We start from the raw sequence: 20,039 nt of genomic DNA on the forward strand, positions 1-20,039 counted from the left end.
CATCACCTGCCCAACAGTAGACGTGCAGGGCGAGAAGACATGGAACTAGGTAAGCTCTTGCCTGTTATATGTATTTAGGGCCCCTCAGGGTTTCCGATTAAAAAGTAGAAACAGGTCCCAAGCCCACTGGCCTTGACCAAAGACATGGAAGCATACCTCTTGCACGTGTCTGGCATGTGTCTGCCTTCGTTCCCCTTGAGCCTCAGAAGCTCGAGTAGCAAATTAGTCAGCATGTCTATTCTAATTGGAAAAATATTTTCACTTATCAGCCCAAGTTCAATCAGCAGTTCAGTTAAACAGGTCAAAAATACCCAAGAATTGAGAGCCGGAAAGAACCTCAGAGTCACTTGTCCCAAGAGGTTTATTTTAAAGACCAAGAACAGGAGTCATCAGAGAGGTGAAGTCACTTGTCCAAGATGGCACAGCCAGCTTACAGAGGACAGGAGAGGAAAATGCGTGTCCCCCCACGCCCAGCTCCAGGCTTAGAGACCGGGACTACCCTCTCCAGGCTTCTTTAGAAGAGGTGCTGCCTCTTCTAAATTCTCCAGGAAGAACGTTCCAAGGTGCTGGGGGCCCTGCGGCAAGATTTCCACAGGCCTGCCGTGGGAGGCCTGCTCACAGGGATGAGGTCCAGATGTCCTCAGGTCCCCTCTGCAGACACCAGGCTCACACTGCTGCAGTCCTGCCCCACGCCGCAGCCCAGCTGCACCAGGCTTCCCGGAGCCCTGGGCACCCGCTCAAAATGCACCTACCGCCGCAGCCACGATTCCTGCCTGTGGGGAAGGCTGCCTGTTGCAGGGCCGTGAAGTGGCTGCAAAGGCTGGTCCTCTTTCCCCCGCGGCTGCCTTCCTCCCCTGGCTGTTTGCTGTGACAGTAACACTGCAGGGCAAACACAAGTCACACTGACACCTGACCGTGCTGGGGAGAGGGGGCCTGATTGCTAAGCAGGCTCAGTAGGGTGTTCACAGAGCAGGTAGAGTTCAGTGCAAATCCGGAGTGACTTGCTAATCGTTAGAGGTGGCACCTTCATTCCGTTTCAAAAAGTGGGGTCTCAGGGGCATGCCTTTTCCTGGCAAATGAGCCTGTAAAGACAATATAAATTTGTCTGAGCTCAAGACGTGAAATAAACAGATATCATGCCTTCTCAGCTTTCTGGATCAGGGGTGCCGGTGAAATCCGGCATCGCCGGAAGCTCAGACTCACCTGAGTAGAATTATGAATTGTCATGGAGGTTTACTGACCCCTCAGAGATGAGCCTGATTCTTCTAGAGTCTAGACCCACACAGATGTACAGGAACAGTACCCTCCCCTTGCCCCTGGCCTTCTACTGAACAACAATAGACGTGCGGGCTTGGGAACTTCTAACTGGGAGAAGGTTGTGGAGGGTTTGGCCGTGCAGAGACTTCTCCGTCCCCACCTTTCTCTCTGTGTGTGGTTTACGTGTCAGCTGCTACCTGAGCAGAGGTGACAACTCCAGATAGGCTGGATGACAGGAGAAAACTGTTCTCACTCGGGTTCTATAAATTACTCACATTCTCACTTTAATATCAAGTACGATATGTATTAGAGTGCATGGTTTGGGCTAGAATCAATTTGGAAGGCTGTCAAATAAAAAACAAAATAGGCCAGTAAATCCAAAGTAAAATTCATGAAATGATTTTACTCCCGTTGCATTTCACTTCACAAATGCATATGTTTTACAATATCTTTAATAATAATTATTAAACATAGTAAAATACTTCCAAACTTGGCTCATTGCATAATTGTACTTTGAGGGGAAAAAAAATGATCCGAAGCCTTGTCAATATGCCGCTTCCTCCTCCCCCAGCTTTTAACAGAGCAGCCTCCAGTGGAATAATCCAAGCTGTGTTCAAGAAGTTGGCAAGTGGGTCCAATTAAATGTGGTTTTACTGTATTCTGGCGCTTGCATGTCTAGTTTGCCAAGAAGTAATCTTTCACAAAAAAAAAAAAAAAAAAAAATCCGTACTGGCCCAGACACAGCCTGGATGGTGCAATGCATCCCATAACTTTACCCCATGACTAAGATAATCATTTTTTCTTAAATAGCCGTGGAAAACGTATCACCTATCCATCCTATTACTATATGAATCACAAAGCACCAGCCTTACGGAGCCTCTTCCATTTATCCATGACAAACTGAAATGCATCTTCATAGCTCTGTTTATTTCCATTATTAAAAGCGAAAGGGGTTAGTGTTTCGCCACCTGAGCTGGATGTGTTTATGCAGGTGCACTCCAGTCGGATTATGAGTGAGGCTCTAAACGATCCTACTGACTATTAAATGCCGCCTTGGGAAAGTGACGCTCCTGCCCAGGCACAAACCTGGGTACCTGAAACTCAGGAGGAAAACGCTTCTCTGAGCTTTGCAAATGAAATCCTGGGCCTTTTTTTTTTTTCTTTCTTTTTTGGCTGATGTTTGACTCACGCCTGATCTCTGCTGGGGTGGGGGAGCTGACTCTCAGAGTCCCCTCCAGCCCCCCAACGCTCTATGTGAACCATCAGCCGTGTCCAAAGTCCAGATGGAAAGCTGTCAACCCAGGGCCTCCTTCCGCTCTGACTACACCGCATGATTCATCCCTGGCGCGAGCACAGGCCTGGAGGTGGCCCCACCACCTCGACTCCCATAGGTGAGCCAGGACAGAAGCACAGGTGCCCATTCCTCGGGTCAGCAGGAGGGATCAGGTTAGAAAATGCTGCACAGCCCGCAACCTGGCCTCTCTTCGAGACTGCCATGAGCTCATTAGAAACAAATGCAGAAATGGTTAAACAAAATCCTCTAAACCTTTTACAAAATTGCCAGTCTATTAGAAGGACTGAGCTCACAGCACAGTCCCCCTTCCAACGCGTGCAATGGGGCGGCTAATGTCCTTTGGACTCTTGTCTATGGCACCAAGTGGAGGGAGGTTGTGGGGGGGGGGGGGAGAAGCTTGTTTGTTTTTGGTTCTTGTTGTTTTTTTTTTATCTTTTTCAAAAACCAAACCCTTAAATACATGCACCAAAAGTACTGTTTCACCAAACATGTATTGTTAGAGTCATCGCCTTAAAAAAAGGGTCTCTAGAAATTATAAAATAAAAAAGATCTGTGTCATTATATCTGGGGGGTGGGGGGCAGAAGGAAAAGGAAAATGGACGCGCATGCTCTGGGGAAGTGGCGTTGCAGCCAAGAGCTAAGTGGACACGCTGAACCGGGGTTCTGAAGGCTGTGACGCGGAAAAGCTGGATCCGGGCAATAGTCGCTCCAAGCTCCGAGGAAGGCAGTAGCAGCACGGCATTGCATTGCCTTGTGGACTCACCCAGGGGCACGTCCCTCCGAATGGATGTCTTTGCCGTGAGCCAATAGGCCCACAGACTTGCCGGGCAGCCCCACAAGAGACTCTGTAACCACGTGAGCTGGCGCATCCCGGTGAGGTCCCAGCAGCTCATTTGAACCTCTGGGCAAATCACGGGAATACCCTTGCTGCCCTGGGGAGCTGTGCCCGTTCATTTCCATTATATATATTCACCATACTTTTTGCTGGGATGGGAGTAAAGGACAGAAAACTGCACTTGAACAACAATTAAATAAAATTTTTAAAAAATCATACTTTGGGGGGGTTAATCTGATGATGTGGGAGTAAATATAAACGGAAGCTGTCGGCCTTGGTTTCTTCAGCCTTAAGAGAAAATATTTCTGTATCCAACTTAGGTTTGCGAATTAGATTAATCAGAGAGCTGAAAGGCCTTTGAAAGTTTTGTCTAAAGGAACCCGGGGTGTGATGTACATTATAGGAAGTTTGCATACCAGGACATGGCACTCCTGCAAACCCACCCAAGAACGTGGGATCGTTTTTCATTGCTTTGGTACTTTAATTTTCACTCAATTTCATGTCAAGATTCCTTTCCTTAGGCCCTACTTAAAACTGAAAGGAAGTTGAGACTATTAGTGCTTAATTAGTTTTGATCATAAAAATCCACGTTGGGAAAAAAAAATCCATGTTGGCGACAAGGCTTCATGACAAGGAGAAACTTAACTTCTTCTAGTGTAAAAAATTATTATTATTATAGTGACATCACCTTAAATGTACATAGCACCTTTTCTTTTTCCCGAAAGCTTAATACTTTTGTATATTCTTTTTCACAGCCTGTCAAGGAAGAAGGTGAGGTGGGCGCTAATTATGACTCTGGTCTTACAAATGGAGAAACGAGGGTGTCAGGGTGGGGCCCCGTCCCTGCCGTATCGCGAGACCTTCCTCAACTTGCTCTTGAGTCGCCTTTCCAGCAGACGATACCGAGAGAAGGAGGTGAGAAACGGTCCAAGACACCAAGGCGGATTTTTCAGAGTGAGTGAAAAAATACTCAATTCTCTCATTCCAGCAGCAAACACATTTTGAGGCTCCTATCTGGCTGCCATCCTCCGCCCTGCGTTCGTCTTTCTCTCTCTCTCTCTCTCTCTTTCTCTCTCTCTTTCTCTCTCTCTCTCTCTCTCTCTCTCTCTCTCTCTCTCTCTCTCTCTCTCTCTCTCTCTCTCTCTCGCACGTCCAGCACCAGCTCTGCCAGCCCTTGCAGTGACTAGCCTGCAAGTCGCAGTGCCTCGCTGTGGTTGAACAAATAACATGTTTTGGAAACCTGAGCAACCCTTTCCTGGCTGCGGCGCGGGGAGGGAGGGAGCGTCAGTCCAGAACCTCCTGCCAGGGTTTTGGCTCTTGGGGGCAGCCTGCGGTAGAGAGGCCAAACTCTGTCCTCTGACACCAGCAAGGAGTGTGCTTACTGTAATATTGTTTATGTAGGTGGTAGCATAAGTCAGGAAGAGAAATAGTACAATTGCAACCTTGGCCTCAGTTGGTAAATAGGCATAGTAGACAATGCTAACAAGTGCAATGATGGTTAAGTATATATTTACATAATGCAAATTGCATCACCTGGGCACAGCCAGAATGTGGATTTCAGATTCAGACTTGATCCAAGGTGTGCCCAGGGCAAGGAATTCAACCTTCTTGTGCCCCTAAAGAGAGGAATGCTCCTGTCTAAAATGATAGCTATCCCTGGTGTGGGGAATGTATGAAACATTTACAAGCCTTCCCTTCACTGCACCCAGCCCTGCACCTGATGGTCCACTTCTAGGAGAAACGAAAAAACCTGGCAGCGCCTTGGCCCCTCCCAGCTCCATGTTTTTGCAATTTTAGATAAGTCTCTCGGGAAGAGCTCGTGGTACGGCGGTCGGTAAGGAGAGAATATCGGACACACACCCAGGTCTTCAAATAATGGGGAATAATTGGGCCATTAGATTATTATCGAATTCTGGCCATTGGATTTCTGGCGATCTGAATAACAAAATTTTAACTCATTATTTCAAAAGCAACCAGTCCAGAATGCAGATTTCAAAATTCAGGATACAGATGTAAGCTTGGAATTGTTGTTGTGTATAATGCTTAAAAGTTATGCCATTTCAGGAGAGAGGAAAATTACATATGTATTATTAAATAAGAATAACAATACGAGGAGATATGACCTCATTCTGCGAGGGTGTTAGGTCACTGACTTTTAAACAGAAACCCTTCAGTCATTGAAAATCCTTCCATGCCGGTCCAGACTACAAACTGCCGATATTTTAAAGAAAGTTGATTTTTACTGCAAGATAAGCACCTTTGCAAAGCTAATTGAAGAACTCAAGCCCCCCCCCCTTACACATAGGATTCTAGTACCACTCTGAGGCATCCCTCAAGTAAAATAACATAGAAATAGAATGTGAGAGATCACCACATTTTCCAGACTTCACACTTAGTATGAAAAACAAAACTTCTCTGTGCTCCGACACCTCCGCTATTTTTTTTCCCTCTTAACCTAAAGATTTCATCCACTTCCATGTTTATTCTAACGAGCCTCTGAAATGCCTCAGCCCCTCCGTCCACACGCTCAGACCTCTCTCTCTGCCTTGATGCTGTTTCCTGGCGCACACTGCTAAACTGGGCCAATCTCAAACGCAGTTTTTCATTTCCAGTGCGTTTCAGTATTTTTTCCAAAATGGTAGAAATTCAGATACAAAGAACAACGTGCTTGAAAAATGCAGTTGTGTCACGGTGTCAGAATCAATCAGTGCATAAAACGGACTGAAAACGAACATTGAAAAAAAACGGAGCACGGGCTACGAAGGATGCCCTTTAGCTGGACTCTCCACCAGAATAAGAGCCTCAAGGACTCCTCCACCCTCCCGGTTTCAGCTCCTCTCGCTTTAATCAGTTGCAAAGTCTGGGGGATTTGGGGGAGACCTTAAATACGATGGCACTGAGGGCTTGTGTATAACATCCGCTTGGACTACAGACCTGTGTCATTTTTTTCCCTTTTGTCACATCCTCAAGAGACCCTCTTCTCAAAGGCAGTTAGTTATAGAAATAACTTTGTAAGTCAGGTTTTCTTGGAATATGGTTTTACGCGCCAGTATCTTCTACTCAAAGTGGCACCGAGAAAGACTTGTAAATTGGAAAAAATGATGGTTTTTACACTACATACAAAGAGATGGCACTAACTTCTGTGGCTGTGGCTCACAAACAATAAATACTTTTATGAGTGTTTTAGTTATGTACTGTCGTGCAATGGTGCTTTTCTAAATGTTGGCCAGATAGATGCCCTTGGGCAGCATGGGTGTCTGATATTCGTGCAGTAGGCATTTCAGTGCTTACACGCCCCAGGTCCAAAGAAACCGCCCCCTGCAAAAGTGTATGCATATTTTCAGTCTGCTTTTAAAGACGAATGTAAGAAATTCCCATGAAAAAGCCTAAACGCTCCTACTTTGATCAAAGGTCATTTCTGAGCATGAGACATACAAAAATATTCAGGTGTCTAGTAAGGCTCTCAAAGGTACACTGTACACACTGCACCAAGGACAATTTTTTAACGAAGTCACTATGCCCTTATAGCTTTAAGTAGTGTATATTTTTCTATATTTTTAAATCATCCATTCTGTCAAGTTGTGTCATCTATCAAAAGTTAGCTCTGGCTGGGCAGAACACACATAAATAAGGTTATATCATTTTTTTGAAGTTCATTACATATGCGTGGTGTATGGAAACAACAGATTCAATTGATCCTATAGATGTTGCCAATATTCAAATACATTTTCCCACATACCACTCCGTAGTAACTGCAAGTATACCTATTACAAACTTTAATCTTTAGGCCAATCGGACTTTTTAAAAATCCCTATATAGTCATTTTAAGCGTGCATATTGAGATTTCATAAAAACACCTTGATTTAATGATTAACTACAGAGGTTACAACAAACTGTAAAGAAGTCATTTCCGGGAATGGACTTCCTATGGGTGTTGCACCGCCTCTCAAAGCCACTGTTAATATCCTCCCTGAAACTGCTTCTGACCAAGGTATTACACTTGAAAGCCGAACTGGGTTTTCACTCTGCTCCTGCCAAACTAACTACAGGGAATGTCTCTTATAGCAAAATGTAGGCTCCACCACCCACCCACCCACCCACCCACCCGTGAAGGAATGGGGAAGGAGGAGGAAGTACCTGCAGATTCAGGAAAAAAATTAGTTTAGAATTTTCCGTGCACTGTTCTCAGTCCAGGAAAGTACCAAGCTTACATAAACCTGGGAATTGTGATGAACAGTATATTAGTCCCTTTTAGAATTAAGTCAGGAACGTTAATTGCATAAACCATCCCTTTAAAAAAATTTTCTTTCCTTCAAGCATTTGAATTTTTTTTAGGGAAAAAACCTGTAAGCGTGAATTAAGTTGATAATTAACTCCACAATTATGTGTAAGCAGCTACTTATAAGGTAGTTGGGCTTAAAAAATTTTTTTCAAGGTACTATTCCATTTCTGAGACCTTACCCTCTCCTGGTACAAAGTTGTAAATTTAAAGGGTTTGGCTTCTTGCACAAGAAATTACGAAGATTTGTGAAGATTTTTAGGGAGTCAGTGTGCAAAAATATTGAAAGTTTAATTTTTTAAATGTCTCTGAGAATTAATATTTCTAGAAAGCTCCAGTGACACCAATAAGTTCTCACTCCTTTTATAATACTAGGGAAATCTAAGAAGGGCTGGGGAGTGTTAGAAACAAACTGTTTCTTTTTATGTAACTAACTTCATTTTGAGTCAAGAGATAACTGCTGTATGTATTAGACCACAGGATCGCATCATTTCAGACCACAGGACTACAAGCCAAGATATTTTTGCCATGTATCTGAAGGCAAGAGTAGAAAAATGTTAATGTAAGGGACAAAATCCTACTTGTGTAATAAACTTGGGCTATAGCCAAAATGAAACTCCTAAAAGCTATTTGCTTTTAAGACATAAACCTATTGCTTTATTTAAAAAAATGTATTATCTCTAGCATCGTCATGGCAAAGGACTTTAATGAAAAAGATGGAGCTCTTCTGTCCTGGATTTCAAAATTCACTCTTACCTGATTCACCGTCCCTTTAGCAGCAATTTCGAACATTGCAATAATTACAACAAAATGTAGATTAATATCTAAAAATTAAATCTAAAATTATCTAAGTTTCCTAAACAGAGGTATGTAAAAGTTTCCCCCATTTTATATTAGAAATCAAAGAATGGTGTTTTTTTTTTTATTGTTGTTCAAGTACAGTCGTCTGCATTTTCCTTCCACCACTCCCCACTGTTTTAAGTTCTATAGGAATCAAATGTAATCATACAATACAGGAAATTTAGAGATCTTAAGACCTAAAAAAACCCTGATCTGATACAATGGGATTTTTAAAGTCTAGTTTTAAAATATTTGTATTTTATTGATAAAACTTGGGAGAATCAAGTTACTCCTTGGGTAAAAAAAAAAAAACAACACCTCTTTTCTTTGATGATAGTTCAAAAAGAGTTACCCGAAGAATGAGTATTTCAGCCATTTTAATGTGAGCTATTATGTAATTTTAATAGTGTTCATCTCTTTCTAACCTTCCAATAACCTGCTTGTAAATAATTATAAGTCTGTTAAAGAAAAAGTCTACTTGGTGCACCATTAATCTGATAGCATAATTAACTAGAAAGGAAATCCAAAACCAGTATCCTTAACATTTTATACTTCTTGGATATTCCCCCGGGTACACCCAGCATACAATGCTGAGCACACAGAGATCTAGGGCGTAATCGATTATCTACAAGAAACAGATGTTGTCCACAGTAGATGAAACTACCTATTTAAAGCACACTTATGTATTAGCCAGATGTCAAAGGGAGAGTCAATTTGGTTTCCACCACGGTTATTGACAAATTACTTTTCTTTTTTTAAATGTAGCTAGGAAACCACCGATTCCTCTTTTTATCAACTCTGCAGATTTGTGTAATATTCTCTTCTAGTTATGCCAAGAATTTATTTCTTCTAAATTACAAAAATGTTTTTAGAAGTATATCCAGTTGTTAAGGCTCTTCATTTTAAATTAGATGCTACATTACGCTTTCAGCATCTTCAGAAAGCTTTGAGATACTGTGTTGTGTCCAGTTACCAGTCCTTTTTGAATAAGCTTGTAACTGCTTGAGAAATTACTCTGTGGAGCTCCAATGTACCTTCCCCTTTCGTGTGAAACAGTCAGCTGGTTAGAAGGTAGTGAGTTGCATGTGGCAGAAATCCTGTCTCAACAAAAACGGGGAAAAGTAGAATTCTGAACTGTAAACTAGGGTGTTTTCTGATAAAAATCCATTTGGATTTCCACCCAAAGCCATCGGGTTGCTTACAGCTGGTACACTTTCAAGCTTTCGACCTTATAGACTGCTTTTTCTATAGAAGTAAGTTCACCTCACTATAGGCTACTTAATACAAATGCATTTTGACAGTAATAACGTCGAACTGTATTTTCGACTGTATGTTTAAGGCTGGGACTTATGGGCAATTACAGATTTCAGGATTTGCAAAAATTCTCCCAGGTCTGTGCTGGCCCTGCTCACACTTGGACCACGTGTGCCAAGCCCTCGAACGGTACCATAGGTACGTGCGTGTGTCCATCAGTTCCTCGGGGCAACCAGCACTGTTCCTTGGCCTGACGTGCCCAATGGTATACAATCACACAGTCGGGACGATCGCAAGAAAGAAAGAACAAAACTTCTTTTAGTGGCTGCACGTACTTAATTACATTTTTGAATTAAAACTTGAGAATTAACACCTGGGGGTTTTTGAGTTCACACAGCAGTGAAAAGGATGTATGTAAGTTAATCTTGACCCACTGAATGCCTGCTAATTCAATTGCCTAGAATTCCAGTCATTAGCCAAGCAGTCTTCCAAATGAAGACATCCGGTCTAGTTCAATTTTCCACTTAAAGCAGAACACAGAAGCCTAGATCGGACCAGTCAACTTAGGGTAAAATTACCCATGAAAATGACTGATGGTGCTTGGATTAGGAGCTGGACAGCGTATGACTGAAACCCCACGCTGCCACTTGAAGTTTCACGGATTCACCAATTTCTGGGGAATTACCTTCACACTCTTGATCTAGGTTGTAGAAAGAGGATCAGACTTAGAAACTGTGCAATTAGTATCTTCTTGAATGGCTAGGAGCAAAAATGTTCCCACATTTCCATTGGAGTGATTTAAAGCATTCTAATAATTTCACAAGCTCTGAATAGAACTCACACGAAAAATAAAGATGTCACGTACGATACATGTTGAAGATCTGTGTAGTACACAATCACCATTAAAATCACACACAGGAAATTGAGTTCATATAATTTATTGCAGTTAGCACACAGTTTAAAAATTCACCAACACACCAATAGTACAAAACTAAACAGCATTATAAGTTATTCCCCCCTCAGGAAAATAAGACATACTATGATTGTCAAAGCTAGGTGTCAGTCTAAGTTTTAGAACAAAGGAAGAATGTGAAACTAATGAAAAGTAATCACTCACAATGACCACAAAAAGAAAACCCAAAAGAAAGTCCGTTTTTTCACAGACATTGATTGTCTTCTCTAAATTAATAAAAATTATTTTAACATAAACTGTATTTAAAAAAAACAACAACTAGAAACTCTTCAAGTAACTAAAGATAATGCTCCAAGGCCATTTTCACAGCTTTTTTTGTTTGTTTGTTTGCTTTAAATGCCATTACAGCCAAATTAACACACGTTTGACCAAATATTTCCAAAACAGTCCAGCAACACACAATGGAGTTTTCCATTCAGTATCTTAAGCACAAAAATAGGCTATGTTTACAGTAGTTAAGGCGATCAAATTTTAAACAAAAGCAATTAAAAAAAAAAAGGGAAAAACAGCAAACGTTTTCCATGCTACTCCCATAGACCTTATTTGTAAGTGCAAGACAGGAAAGCAAACACTGTGCAAAATGCTCTCACCCCGTGTGCTGGTCATTAAACCGCACGCTGGGCTGCAGCCTCCGCTGCCGCGATCCACATAGTCTACTAACCCCCTTCCCCTGTCAATCAAGGCAGTCCAGTCCTTTCAGCCTGGGGCTCTTTCAGTCCATAGAATCTTTTCATGAGTTGGGGGTGGGGGGGGTGGGGGTGGGAGAGGGAGGGTGGGGAAGGCAGAAGGGGAGAAAAAGAAAAGGGGAGCAAAAGAAAAAAAATAAAAGAATGACCTATTGTCAATTTGTGCAGTAGTTCCTCGAAAAATGCTCAACTGGGCAAACGCGTACACCTAAGCTTTGAGCTGGCACGGGTTCTGTGCGATTCGAAGTCAGTTACAGATGCGCACTGCACATGCAAATCTTTAAGCCATTTGTAAACATTTATATTCTCCTTGTTATGTAGCGAAGTTACCAATTTGCAGCTTACGTTTTTATTCAGCTTAACAGTTTCAACTTAAAGACAGTGGGAAAGTCAATTTAAATTATATAAAATAAAAGTAAAAACAGTGCATTTACGTTCTTCATAACACCAGTTTTTTTTCCCAAGTGGTGCTATTTTTCTAAGGAAATTAAATAATTTTAAACTCACTCGTTAAAGTTATACAATGCAAACAAAAATATATTGAAACTCATGCATTTCTGTAGCGTTAATATTTACTTTTCAAGACTCAACTAAGAGCATCAGTACAACCTGTCAAGTTCTTTGACACCCCCCCAGCCCATGTAATCAATTACAGTATACAAGAACAGTAATTCACATTTTTCAACACACAGTTCGACACTGCTGAAGCTGCAATATCCTTCCTCATCCCGAGCAAACCTTCACAAAGACAGCGCCCCAGCGATCCCAGTGTACGTTCATAATTTCTCTCGTTGGGAACCGTCAGAAAACCAGAAGTTGCCACAGAAAGTTTTAAGTCAACTGCTTGTTTAAAAATAGATAATCCAGCATTTCAGAAATTTTCCATTTGGGTCTAAAAGCATTCAGGTTTCCGACAGCCAGAAAAGATTCATGCAATTTTAGACATATAAAGAGGCTAATAAAACTGGAGGGAATTTCTACTTGGAAAAAAAACAAAACAAAACCAACGTGGGGAGAAAAAGAGCTCCAAAGACAAGGCAATGTTGACAAAATTAAGCCCTAAGAAAGCATTTTGCGACAGGACGATTTGTTTCAAAGGTTCTTATTGGCTTACTTCCCCTACTTACCCTCAAAGAAAAACACCTCTCTATTCTCCAACTTGCCCTAAAGTTTCTTTTATCAGTATGCTAAATTAGTAAGATTTTCATGCTATTCTAAAGTGCAAAAACAAGTTAATATCCCAACTTTTTAGTTCCAGGAAACAAGACTGCTTTTAGACCGTACCACAACTATATAGAGATCTATGTATATATATGTATATATATATATATATATATTATTTATATATATATATGTAAAATTATTTCCAGAGTTCTTGCGAGCTATCTTCTAAGGTCCAGTCTCTGACAGCGGGCAAGCTCAGTGCTTCACTTTTGACAGACAAGGAGTTCACCAACTCACAGTGGAACTTGCGGATGTGTCTGTACAGGTCCCCCGACTGCGTGAACCTGCGCTCACACCACTTGCATGCGTGCGGCTTCTCACGGGTGTGCACCACGGCGTGGCGGCTCAGGTTGTGCGAGTACTGGAAGCTCTTGCCGCACTGGGTGCAGGTGTAGGGCTTCTCGCCCGAGTGAGTCCTCTCGTGGCGCTTGAGCGTGTACATGCAGGAGAAAGTCTTCCCGCACAGCGAGCAGGTGGGCACGTTGACGTCGGCGGCCGGCTTGCTCCGGATGCCGTCCTGCTCGCGGAAGTGCGTGCTCAGGTGGATCTGCAGGATGTGCGGGCTGGGGAAGACCTTGTTGCACAGCGGGCACATGAAGATCTGGCCGGCCGGGCTCAGGATGTTGGAGACGTAGGGCAGCAGGCTGCTCTCCATGCCGCCCTCCACCTGCACGCGCTCGCTCTCGGGGGTCAGCATCTCGTCGTCGCTGGCCTTGTCCTCCCGCTCGAGCTCCCTCAGGACCGAGTCCTCCCTCAGCGGAGCCAGATGGGCCGGCTCGTACTGTACCCTGTTATTAGTGCTCACACTCTCCTTCACAGCGCTATGCTCCATGCCATAGTCATGAGTGCCAACATCACCCTCATCACAGGAAGCCTCTTTCTCCACCTTCACCTGCACCAGGCTGCTTCTCAGCACGTCCTGTGAAGAGAAATAAGAGCTGTTCAGATTCTCAACTCCCGCAAGGCCGGACTTGACAGACAGGTCCAGCGCGCAGTCAACATCTGCGGGATCCCTCACGGAGGTGACAGACCTCTGGGACAAAGACCCCGTGGAGCTGCAGGGGCTGGCTACTGCTTTCCCAGCTGCTGCGGCGTGTGGCTCTGCCTCTGCGCCCCCCTGGGGGATGCCTGCTGAGTCTGAGGGCAGCCGCATCCACATGTTCCCAGGCTCGGCCGCCAAGTCCCTTTTGCCAGGCAGGATGTTCAGTTTCTCATCTTCTCCTTCATCCTCGTCGCTGGGCAGGTCGCCGGCCATGTGGCTGCTGCCATCGGAGAGGCTCTCGACTTTGTCCGAACAACTTGAAGCGTCTTCCTCTTTTTTGGTGCTGTCTGCCTCCGTGGTGGCTTTCTCTTTCAGCTTCTTTTTGCAGACTTTGACAATGTCATACATGTGGAGATAACTGGCAGCTGCTAGCACGTCTTCAATGGGCAAGTCTTTGAACTGGAGTTTCCCTTCATACATGAATTCAAGCAGGAGAGCGAAAGCTGGGGCTGTAACAATGTCGCTGTTCAGATGAACAATGTCTCTTTTGTCCAGCTGGTCCTTGTAAAAGAGGTGGAAGTACATGCTGCACGAAGCCAGTACAGCTCGGTGCGCTCGGAACTGGGCATCTCCCACCAGAACAGTGCAGTCACAAAGAAAACCCTGATGTCTCTGCTCGCTCAGACACTGCAGCAAATGTCTACTATGGTCTGGAAACTCCATGCTGTCTTCATAACCTGGGAAGAGAGACATTGCTCATGAAAGCCCCGTAGGAACAACTTCACAACTTCTCCACGCCAGTCCCCATACAAATAATAATAATTCAGCTTGGCGGCAGGGGTACACGTCCCTGAATTTTAATCAGGCGTATGACCCAGAGACTCCAAATCACATGCACAAAACCAAAATGCGAGAAGAAAAAGGCACCCTTTCCAAACTTCCTCACCCCAATCAGTCAGTTTCCAATGCACCCCTACCTTCCCTGCACTTTCAATCCAGTTTTTAAACCTTAATTTCAGGAGAGTCTGTTACTGGGAGTAAGAATTCAGATCTCTCTCAGAAGAAATTTAGATAGCTCTACTCATCAAATTATGTCCTACAAAATGGCTTTCATTTCCAAAGGAACAACTCATATAACGAACAAAGAGAAGTCCCAAACATACTCTGGGAGATTCAGAAAACTTGTCTGAACACTCTTTTTATTACTTTTGATACTTGACTGCCCTTAGAAAGCACAATTTAAACACACATTCAGCTGGGGGGGGGGGGGGAAACACATGATGAAATTGCATAATTAGTCCAGAAATTAACAAACAACTTTCTTTTAAAGTCAAGAGTGTTAAAACGACAAAAGCCCTGTGTATAAAAACAGATGTGAATGCCTTCAGATGTGCAGGTAGAGCACACATGTACGAGACCAGAAGGAACTTACACCAACAGATGGGAAAGATCATCTTTACTGCAAATACATCCAAATATTTTTTTAATGAATTGAGGAAAAAATGGTTGTATTTCTTTGTAGACTCTGTACATCTAGAGAACTGGGAGCCAGAAGGGCTTTCTTTAAATCTGAAAAATCTTACCTAAACTTTGATCCTTTGCAAAAGCAATGAGTTCCACATTAAAATGAACTCAAACTTTTAAATAAAGGCATATTATGTTCAAATGAAACTCAAAAGCTTTACAGGTTCAGCAATTTAAAAAAAAAAACCTTGGTAGAAAAAGAGAAACTATTTTTTCCCCTGACTCTGCCTTACCTCTGTCAACAGAAAATACTTTGTTTCAACATAACTTGATATATTTTGTTTTCCCACTGGCTTCTATTCTTTCAAATGGGCATTGTTGCCTGATTTTCTGGGGAAGGGAGGGGGGGTGTGAAATGGAGGGAGAGGAAAGGCAACGCTGTACAATGGGTCAAAATTCAACTCCTTAAAACTCAAGAAAACCCAGCTTCCCCTTTCAGAAGCCAGGGGACCCGAGGCCAGGCTCCACACCACCCATCTCGGAAAGTACACTTTGGGAATGGGTACGTGTTAATTTATTACCTAAAAACTCCTTCCCTGCTTTTTCTACATTTTGTCCAAGATGGACTAAAACTTGCACCCCAACCCCAAATACCTTCTGCACGATGCCACTGCAAGAATAAAAACCAAGATGTACAATACAATCACTTTAAGTGCCCCACAGCTAACATCAATCCTAATCCTTGAGAGGGCTAAAAATAAAGCTGGGAGGGCAGCTCACAAGGTAGCCGTGATCAAATTAGGAGGCTGAGAGGACAGAGAGGGACGAAGAAGGAAGCTTATAAACATCTGATCCAGCTGACTGTGGCCATATGGCAGCTGCTGCCCAGATAAAGAGATTAAGAATAGGGAGTGCGATTACAGCTGTCTGGCCAATTCAGGCAGCCCGCATCTACACGTTCTAAATTAGTCACTAACACAAAAACTCCTGCAAATAATTACTGTTCGGCCCAAGTAAAAGATCTCTTAAATATATATCTGAAAGAGAAATGAGGAAACCAGTCAAACTATTCTCTTGAGGACAAAAGTTTTTTTTTCCCTTTAATAAAAAAAAAACCCAAAAAACCTCGGTTTCAAAAGCACTCTACATCTGTATGTTTCAGTAGTGCTGCTGAATGGTTTGAAGAATAAAGTTTCACAGTGGAATTAATTACACAACAATCAAGCTTCTTAACTAGAATAATCTTCTCATATAAGTTTGAATGCTGGATTCCAGAGAGTTTACTATTTCTCCCCGATCCCTAAAACAGCAGTGAAGAACAACAGTATAAAGCATTTTAATCCAAAGTGATCTCGAAAAGCAGTATTTCAAAGCCTTTTGTAACATTTCAAAACTTGAAATATTTCTGTGTATTAAAGTTATTTACTCGCTCAAGCAAAAGGGATAAAAATTACAACTAACCAAGCCCAAGACGTTCAACTCCAATAAGATGTTCATTTAATACTCCATTTCATACATTATTCCTAAACTGGGTTAGAAAAGTAATGTGATTTTTCTTTAAATTAAATAAACAAAACACCAAAACACAAATACGCTCCATCTAATCGCTTTGCTACTCCTACCTTTAGGACACATAAACCTGATTAAGTCCTTCCCTCTGAGTCCTGCTGGCTCCAGGTCTGTTACATCGGTGGAAAAAAAGCAGACTAAGAGAGACAGATGCAAAGTGGAGATGATGTGAGAGAGGAATGAGATACCTTCTCCACCGCAGATCCGCACACACTAACTCCCTGTCTGTGTGTTAGAATAAAAGGCTGAGGGATGGCAGGCTGTCAGCTGCTCTGACATCATGTTCAGATGGAAATGCTACCTCCAGCTGTGCTCCTTTTAATGCCATATGCTGCTCCTCTCCACTCCTGCCACCAGCTTTTTCTTAGGAGAACTTTTCTCTTCTGTTAGTATAAACAAAATACTTCAAAGTCTCCCTTTTTTTCCAAACTTTCTAACAGAAGAAATTGAAAAACTCAGCATATGGAGTTCTACTGTATTTATGGAATAGCAACACTTCTGTCTTAAGTTGGTGGACTGGCTTCCATACTGACAGCACACTCAAGCCACGGAGCTATTCAGGAAACCCAGACTCACTTTTATTCAACTCCAACGTTTAGTTTCAGAGGCAGTTTGGGGATATTTTAAACCAACCCATTTGACATCTCCAGTCCCATTTCAACACTGTTACGGCACTTTCTTCCTTTTTTTCTTTTCTTTCTGCCGAGATAATGCTATGCGTGTCAGAATATTCTCAACTATTACTTCAGCCTGGTTCACCTTATAATTTCTTTCTTATTTACTACTTATCTACAACTACCCTCTCATGAAAATTTCTCACACTGCCAGCTAATGCAAATTTTGATTCTCAGTATCAACAAACTGAAAGTGCCCTTTCTGAAATCCTGGAAAGTACTTCAGTTCAAGAAGACAAATTAATAGTCACAGAATCTGCTGAAGTCACTTAAAATGCATGCTGCACCTGCATATCTGATCTTTCTGCTCAGAAAAAGCAGAACTTCCCCTTAATTTGTGTCCCATAACAATCTGTGTTTGGGGTCACTCTGTAATGTTCGTGACCACACGGAAACCTTTCAGGGAGAGAGGGAGGGGACAGGTCTCGTAAGTTTGGGAACTTTTTAGCTAGACTTTGTGGGCCTTTTCTAATGGCTGATGAAATCTGAACATAATCCGGGCTAGGCTGACCGGTGCCCTGCAAGGTGCTGCGACATCTGTGAATGTCAAATACATCTCCAGAGGCTCTTGGGAGGGTGAGGAGAGAAGGAGGAGAGGAGCTGGGCCGGAGGCGCAAGTGCTGTAGCCCTGGTGATAATAAGCACTCCATACTCATTAGAAAACCATGGCAAGGAGTTAAAGAGTAACAAAAACCAACGCCTCTGTCTTGTCCTTCTCGCTTTCCCAAAGTCACAAACCTAACTTTCTCTAACTTCGCGATGAATGACATAATTATGCATGCCTATTTCAGGAAGCACTCTTCGGAGATAAATTCCTTCTCAGCCACACAACCTATTCGCCACAAATGCCCTCGCCCCATTCCAATATATCAGACATTAATCACCCCATTTACCCAGTGGGGTGGGGGCTGAGTGACAGTTTAATGAGTCGCAAGCACCGCAATGGGTCGGCAAGCGGCTCCCACTCCACAAATCAACCCCTCACGTCCGGCTACCGCGGGTCCAGAGAGGTTGGTGAGATTGGGTTTTGTTTTTCAAAGAGGTCGGGGCGGGGGGAACCCTGGGGAGGGGGGAAGAAATGCAAATCTTTCCGTAGTTGGCTGTGCATAAAACACACGGGGAAAGAGGAAGGTTAAACCACAGGGAAGGAGGTGGAGGGCGTAGAGCCGGTGCAGCAAGAAAACACCTTAAACAACAGACGTGAAAACAGACCCGGGTCAAGGCAACAACAAAAGAAAAGTCCTAAGAAGCAGCCTGGGGGAGGCGGGTGGTTGCTACCGCTTCCCCGCCGCCCCAGCAAGCGAGCCCCCGGGGCCTCCCGGCAACTGCACCAGCCGGGGGTGGGGGAGGGGAGGGGTGGACGAGGGGCTCCCCCGGAGCCCCCTCCCCCCGGGCGCCACTGCAGCTGCACCGGTCCCCGGAGCCGCGGCCGTCCCGGGCGCCACGGCAGCTGCGGCGGCTCCCAAGCCCCCTCCCCCAGCCCGCCGCCCTCCGCACCCGGGAGGCGCCACCGCAGCTGCACCGGCCGGGAGCCCGCCCCGCGCCGCAGCTGCACCGGCCGGGGGGGCGCGGCGCGGAGCCGGCCAGCCCGCACCCCGCCCGACCCCGCAGCTGCAGCGGCCCCGTCCCCGCGCCGGGGCCTCCCGCAGCTGCGCCGCCCCAACCGCTCCACACAAACTAACTCCACTCGCGGGGGCGCCCCGGCCCGGCCCGCCCTCCGCCCGCACTGCCCCGCCGGCCGCGGCCGCACAGCTGGCGCCCCCCGCCCGCCGAGAGCCGGGGCGCGGACGGGGCGCTGGGTCAGAGGCCGGGGGCCGGCGCCGGGACTCACACGGAGCGGCCCTAAGTCACCGCGTCCCCGCCGCTGCCGCGTCCTCCGCCTCCTCCTCCCGGCCGTCGCCGCCGCCGGACTTGGTGGGCTTCCTCCTCCTCCTCCTCGTACCCCCCTCCCTCCCGGCCCCCCCACCCCCCAATCCCGGCTCCGTCGCCCGCTCCCCCTGCCCCCTCCCTCCCACCCGCCCCCGCTGGCAGCCGGAGGAGCGCGGCGGAGCGAAGAGGGCCCCACTCTCAACGGCTCCCCATGGCAGCAGCCCAGCGGCGGGCGCAGCCTGCCAGACACAGCGAGGGAGCGAGCGAGGGAGCGAGCGCGGAGCCGCCGGGCCGGGGCGGGTGGGGGGGGGCGGGGGCGGGGGGGGCCGGCGGGGGAGGGGGCGGGAGGACGCACCACGCACGCACGCGGCGGCGCCGGCCAGATGTTTTTTCGCCCCCCCCACTGGGCCCGCCCCTCTCCTGCCCATGTCTCCCTCCCTCCCAGCATTGGGCTTCGGCGATTGACCGAAAGCTCCTGGACCCGCGCTCCCGCCCGCCCCCAGGCCTCAGTATTCTCCAATAGGAGGAGGAATTTTCAAGAGGGCGGAGGCAGTGGCGGGCAATCGTCGGACTGGCAGGAGGGCTCAGCCAATGGGAGAAGCGAACTAGAGCTGCCGCTCGCGCGTGCCAATCGGAGGCAGAAACCGTTGGAGTGGGCGGGGCCCGGGCGGGCGGGGACCGGTAGCGAAGCGGTGCGGGGCGGAGTCCTCGGGCGCAGCGGCGGTGGCGGCAGCGGCGCCCCTCTGGGTGACTTGGCTGTGAGAAAGTGAAAGGAGCCCGCAGGCGGCGGCGACAGCTGCGCTGGGAGGGGCCTGTTTCCAGGCTCTGAGGCCTCGGGC

The 20,039-nt window shown here is 45.6% G+C and overlaps 1 protein-coding gene across 3 annotated transcripts; it reads right to left on the reverse strand.

Moving 5' to 3' along the window:
- Positions 1-10,681: 10,681 nt before the first annotated feature.
- Positions 10,682-19,487, reverse strand: ZBTB18 (zinc finger and BTB domain containing 18). 3 transcript variants are annotated; one of them, XM_053659603.1, is made up of 2 exons: positions 19,163-19,487; positions 10,682-14,361 (listed from the first exon to the last, which is right to left on the reverse strand). In XM_053659603.1, the coding sequence occupies exon 2, from the start codon at positions 14,345-14,347 to the stop codon at positions 12,779-12,781; it is 1,569 nt and encodes a 522-aa protein (XP_053515578.1). In that variant the 5' UTR covers positions 14,348-14,361; positions 19,163-19,487; the 3' UTR covers positions 10,682-12,778. The 3 variants fall into 3 exon arrangements, with proteins under 3 accessions (XP_053515578.1, XP_037006802.1, XP_037006804.1); XM_037150907.2 differs by lacking the exon at positions 19,163-19,487 and adding an exon at positions 16,711-18,704; XM_037150909.2 differs by lacking the exon at positions 19,163-19,487 and adding an exon at positions 16,550-16,688.
- Between the last annotated feature and the right edge of the window lie 552 nt (positions 19,488-20,039).

The sequence above is a fragment of the Artibeus jamaicensis genome, unplaced genomic scaffold (assembly GCF_021234435.1).
Source record: "Artibeus jamaicensis isolate MK-2021 breed Jamaican fruit bat unplaced genomic scaffold, CSHL_Jam_final scaffold_754, whole genome shotgun sequence".
NCBI classification, from domain to species: Eukaryota; Metazoa; Chordata; class Mammalia; order Chiroptera; family Phyllostomidae; genus Artibeus; species Artibeus jamaicensis.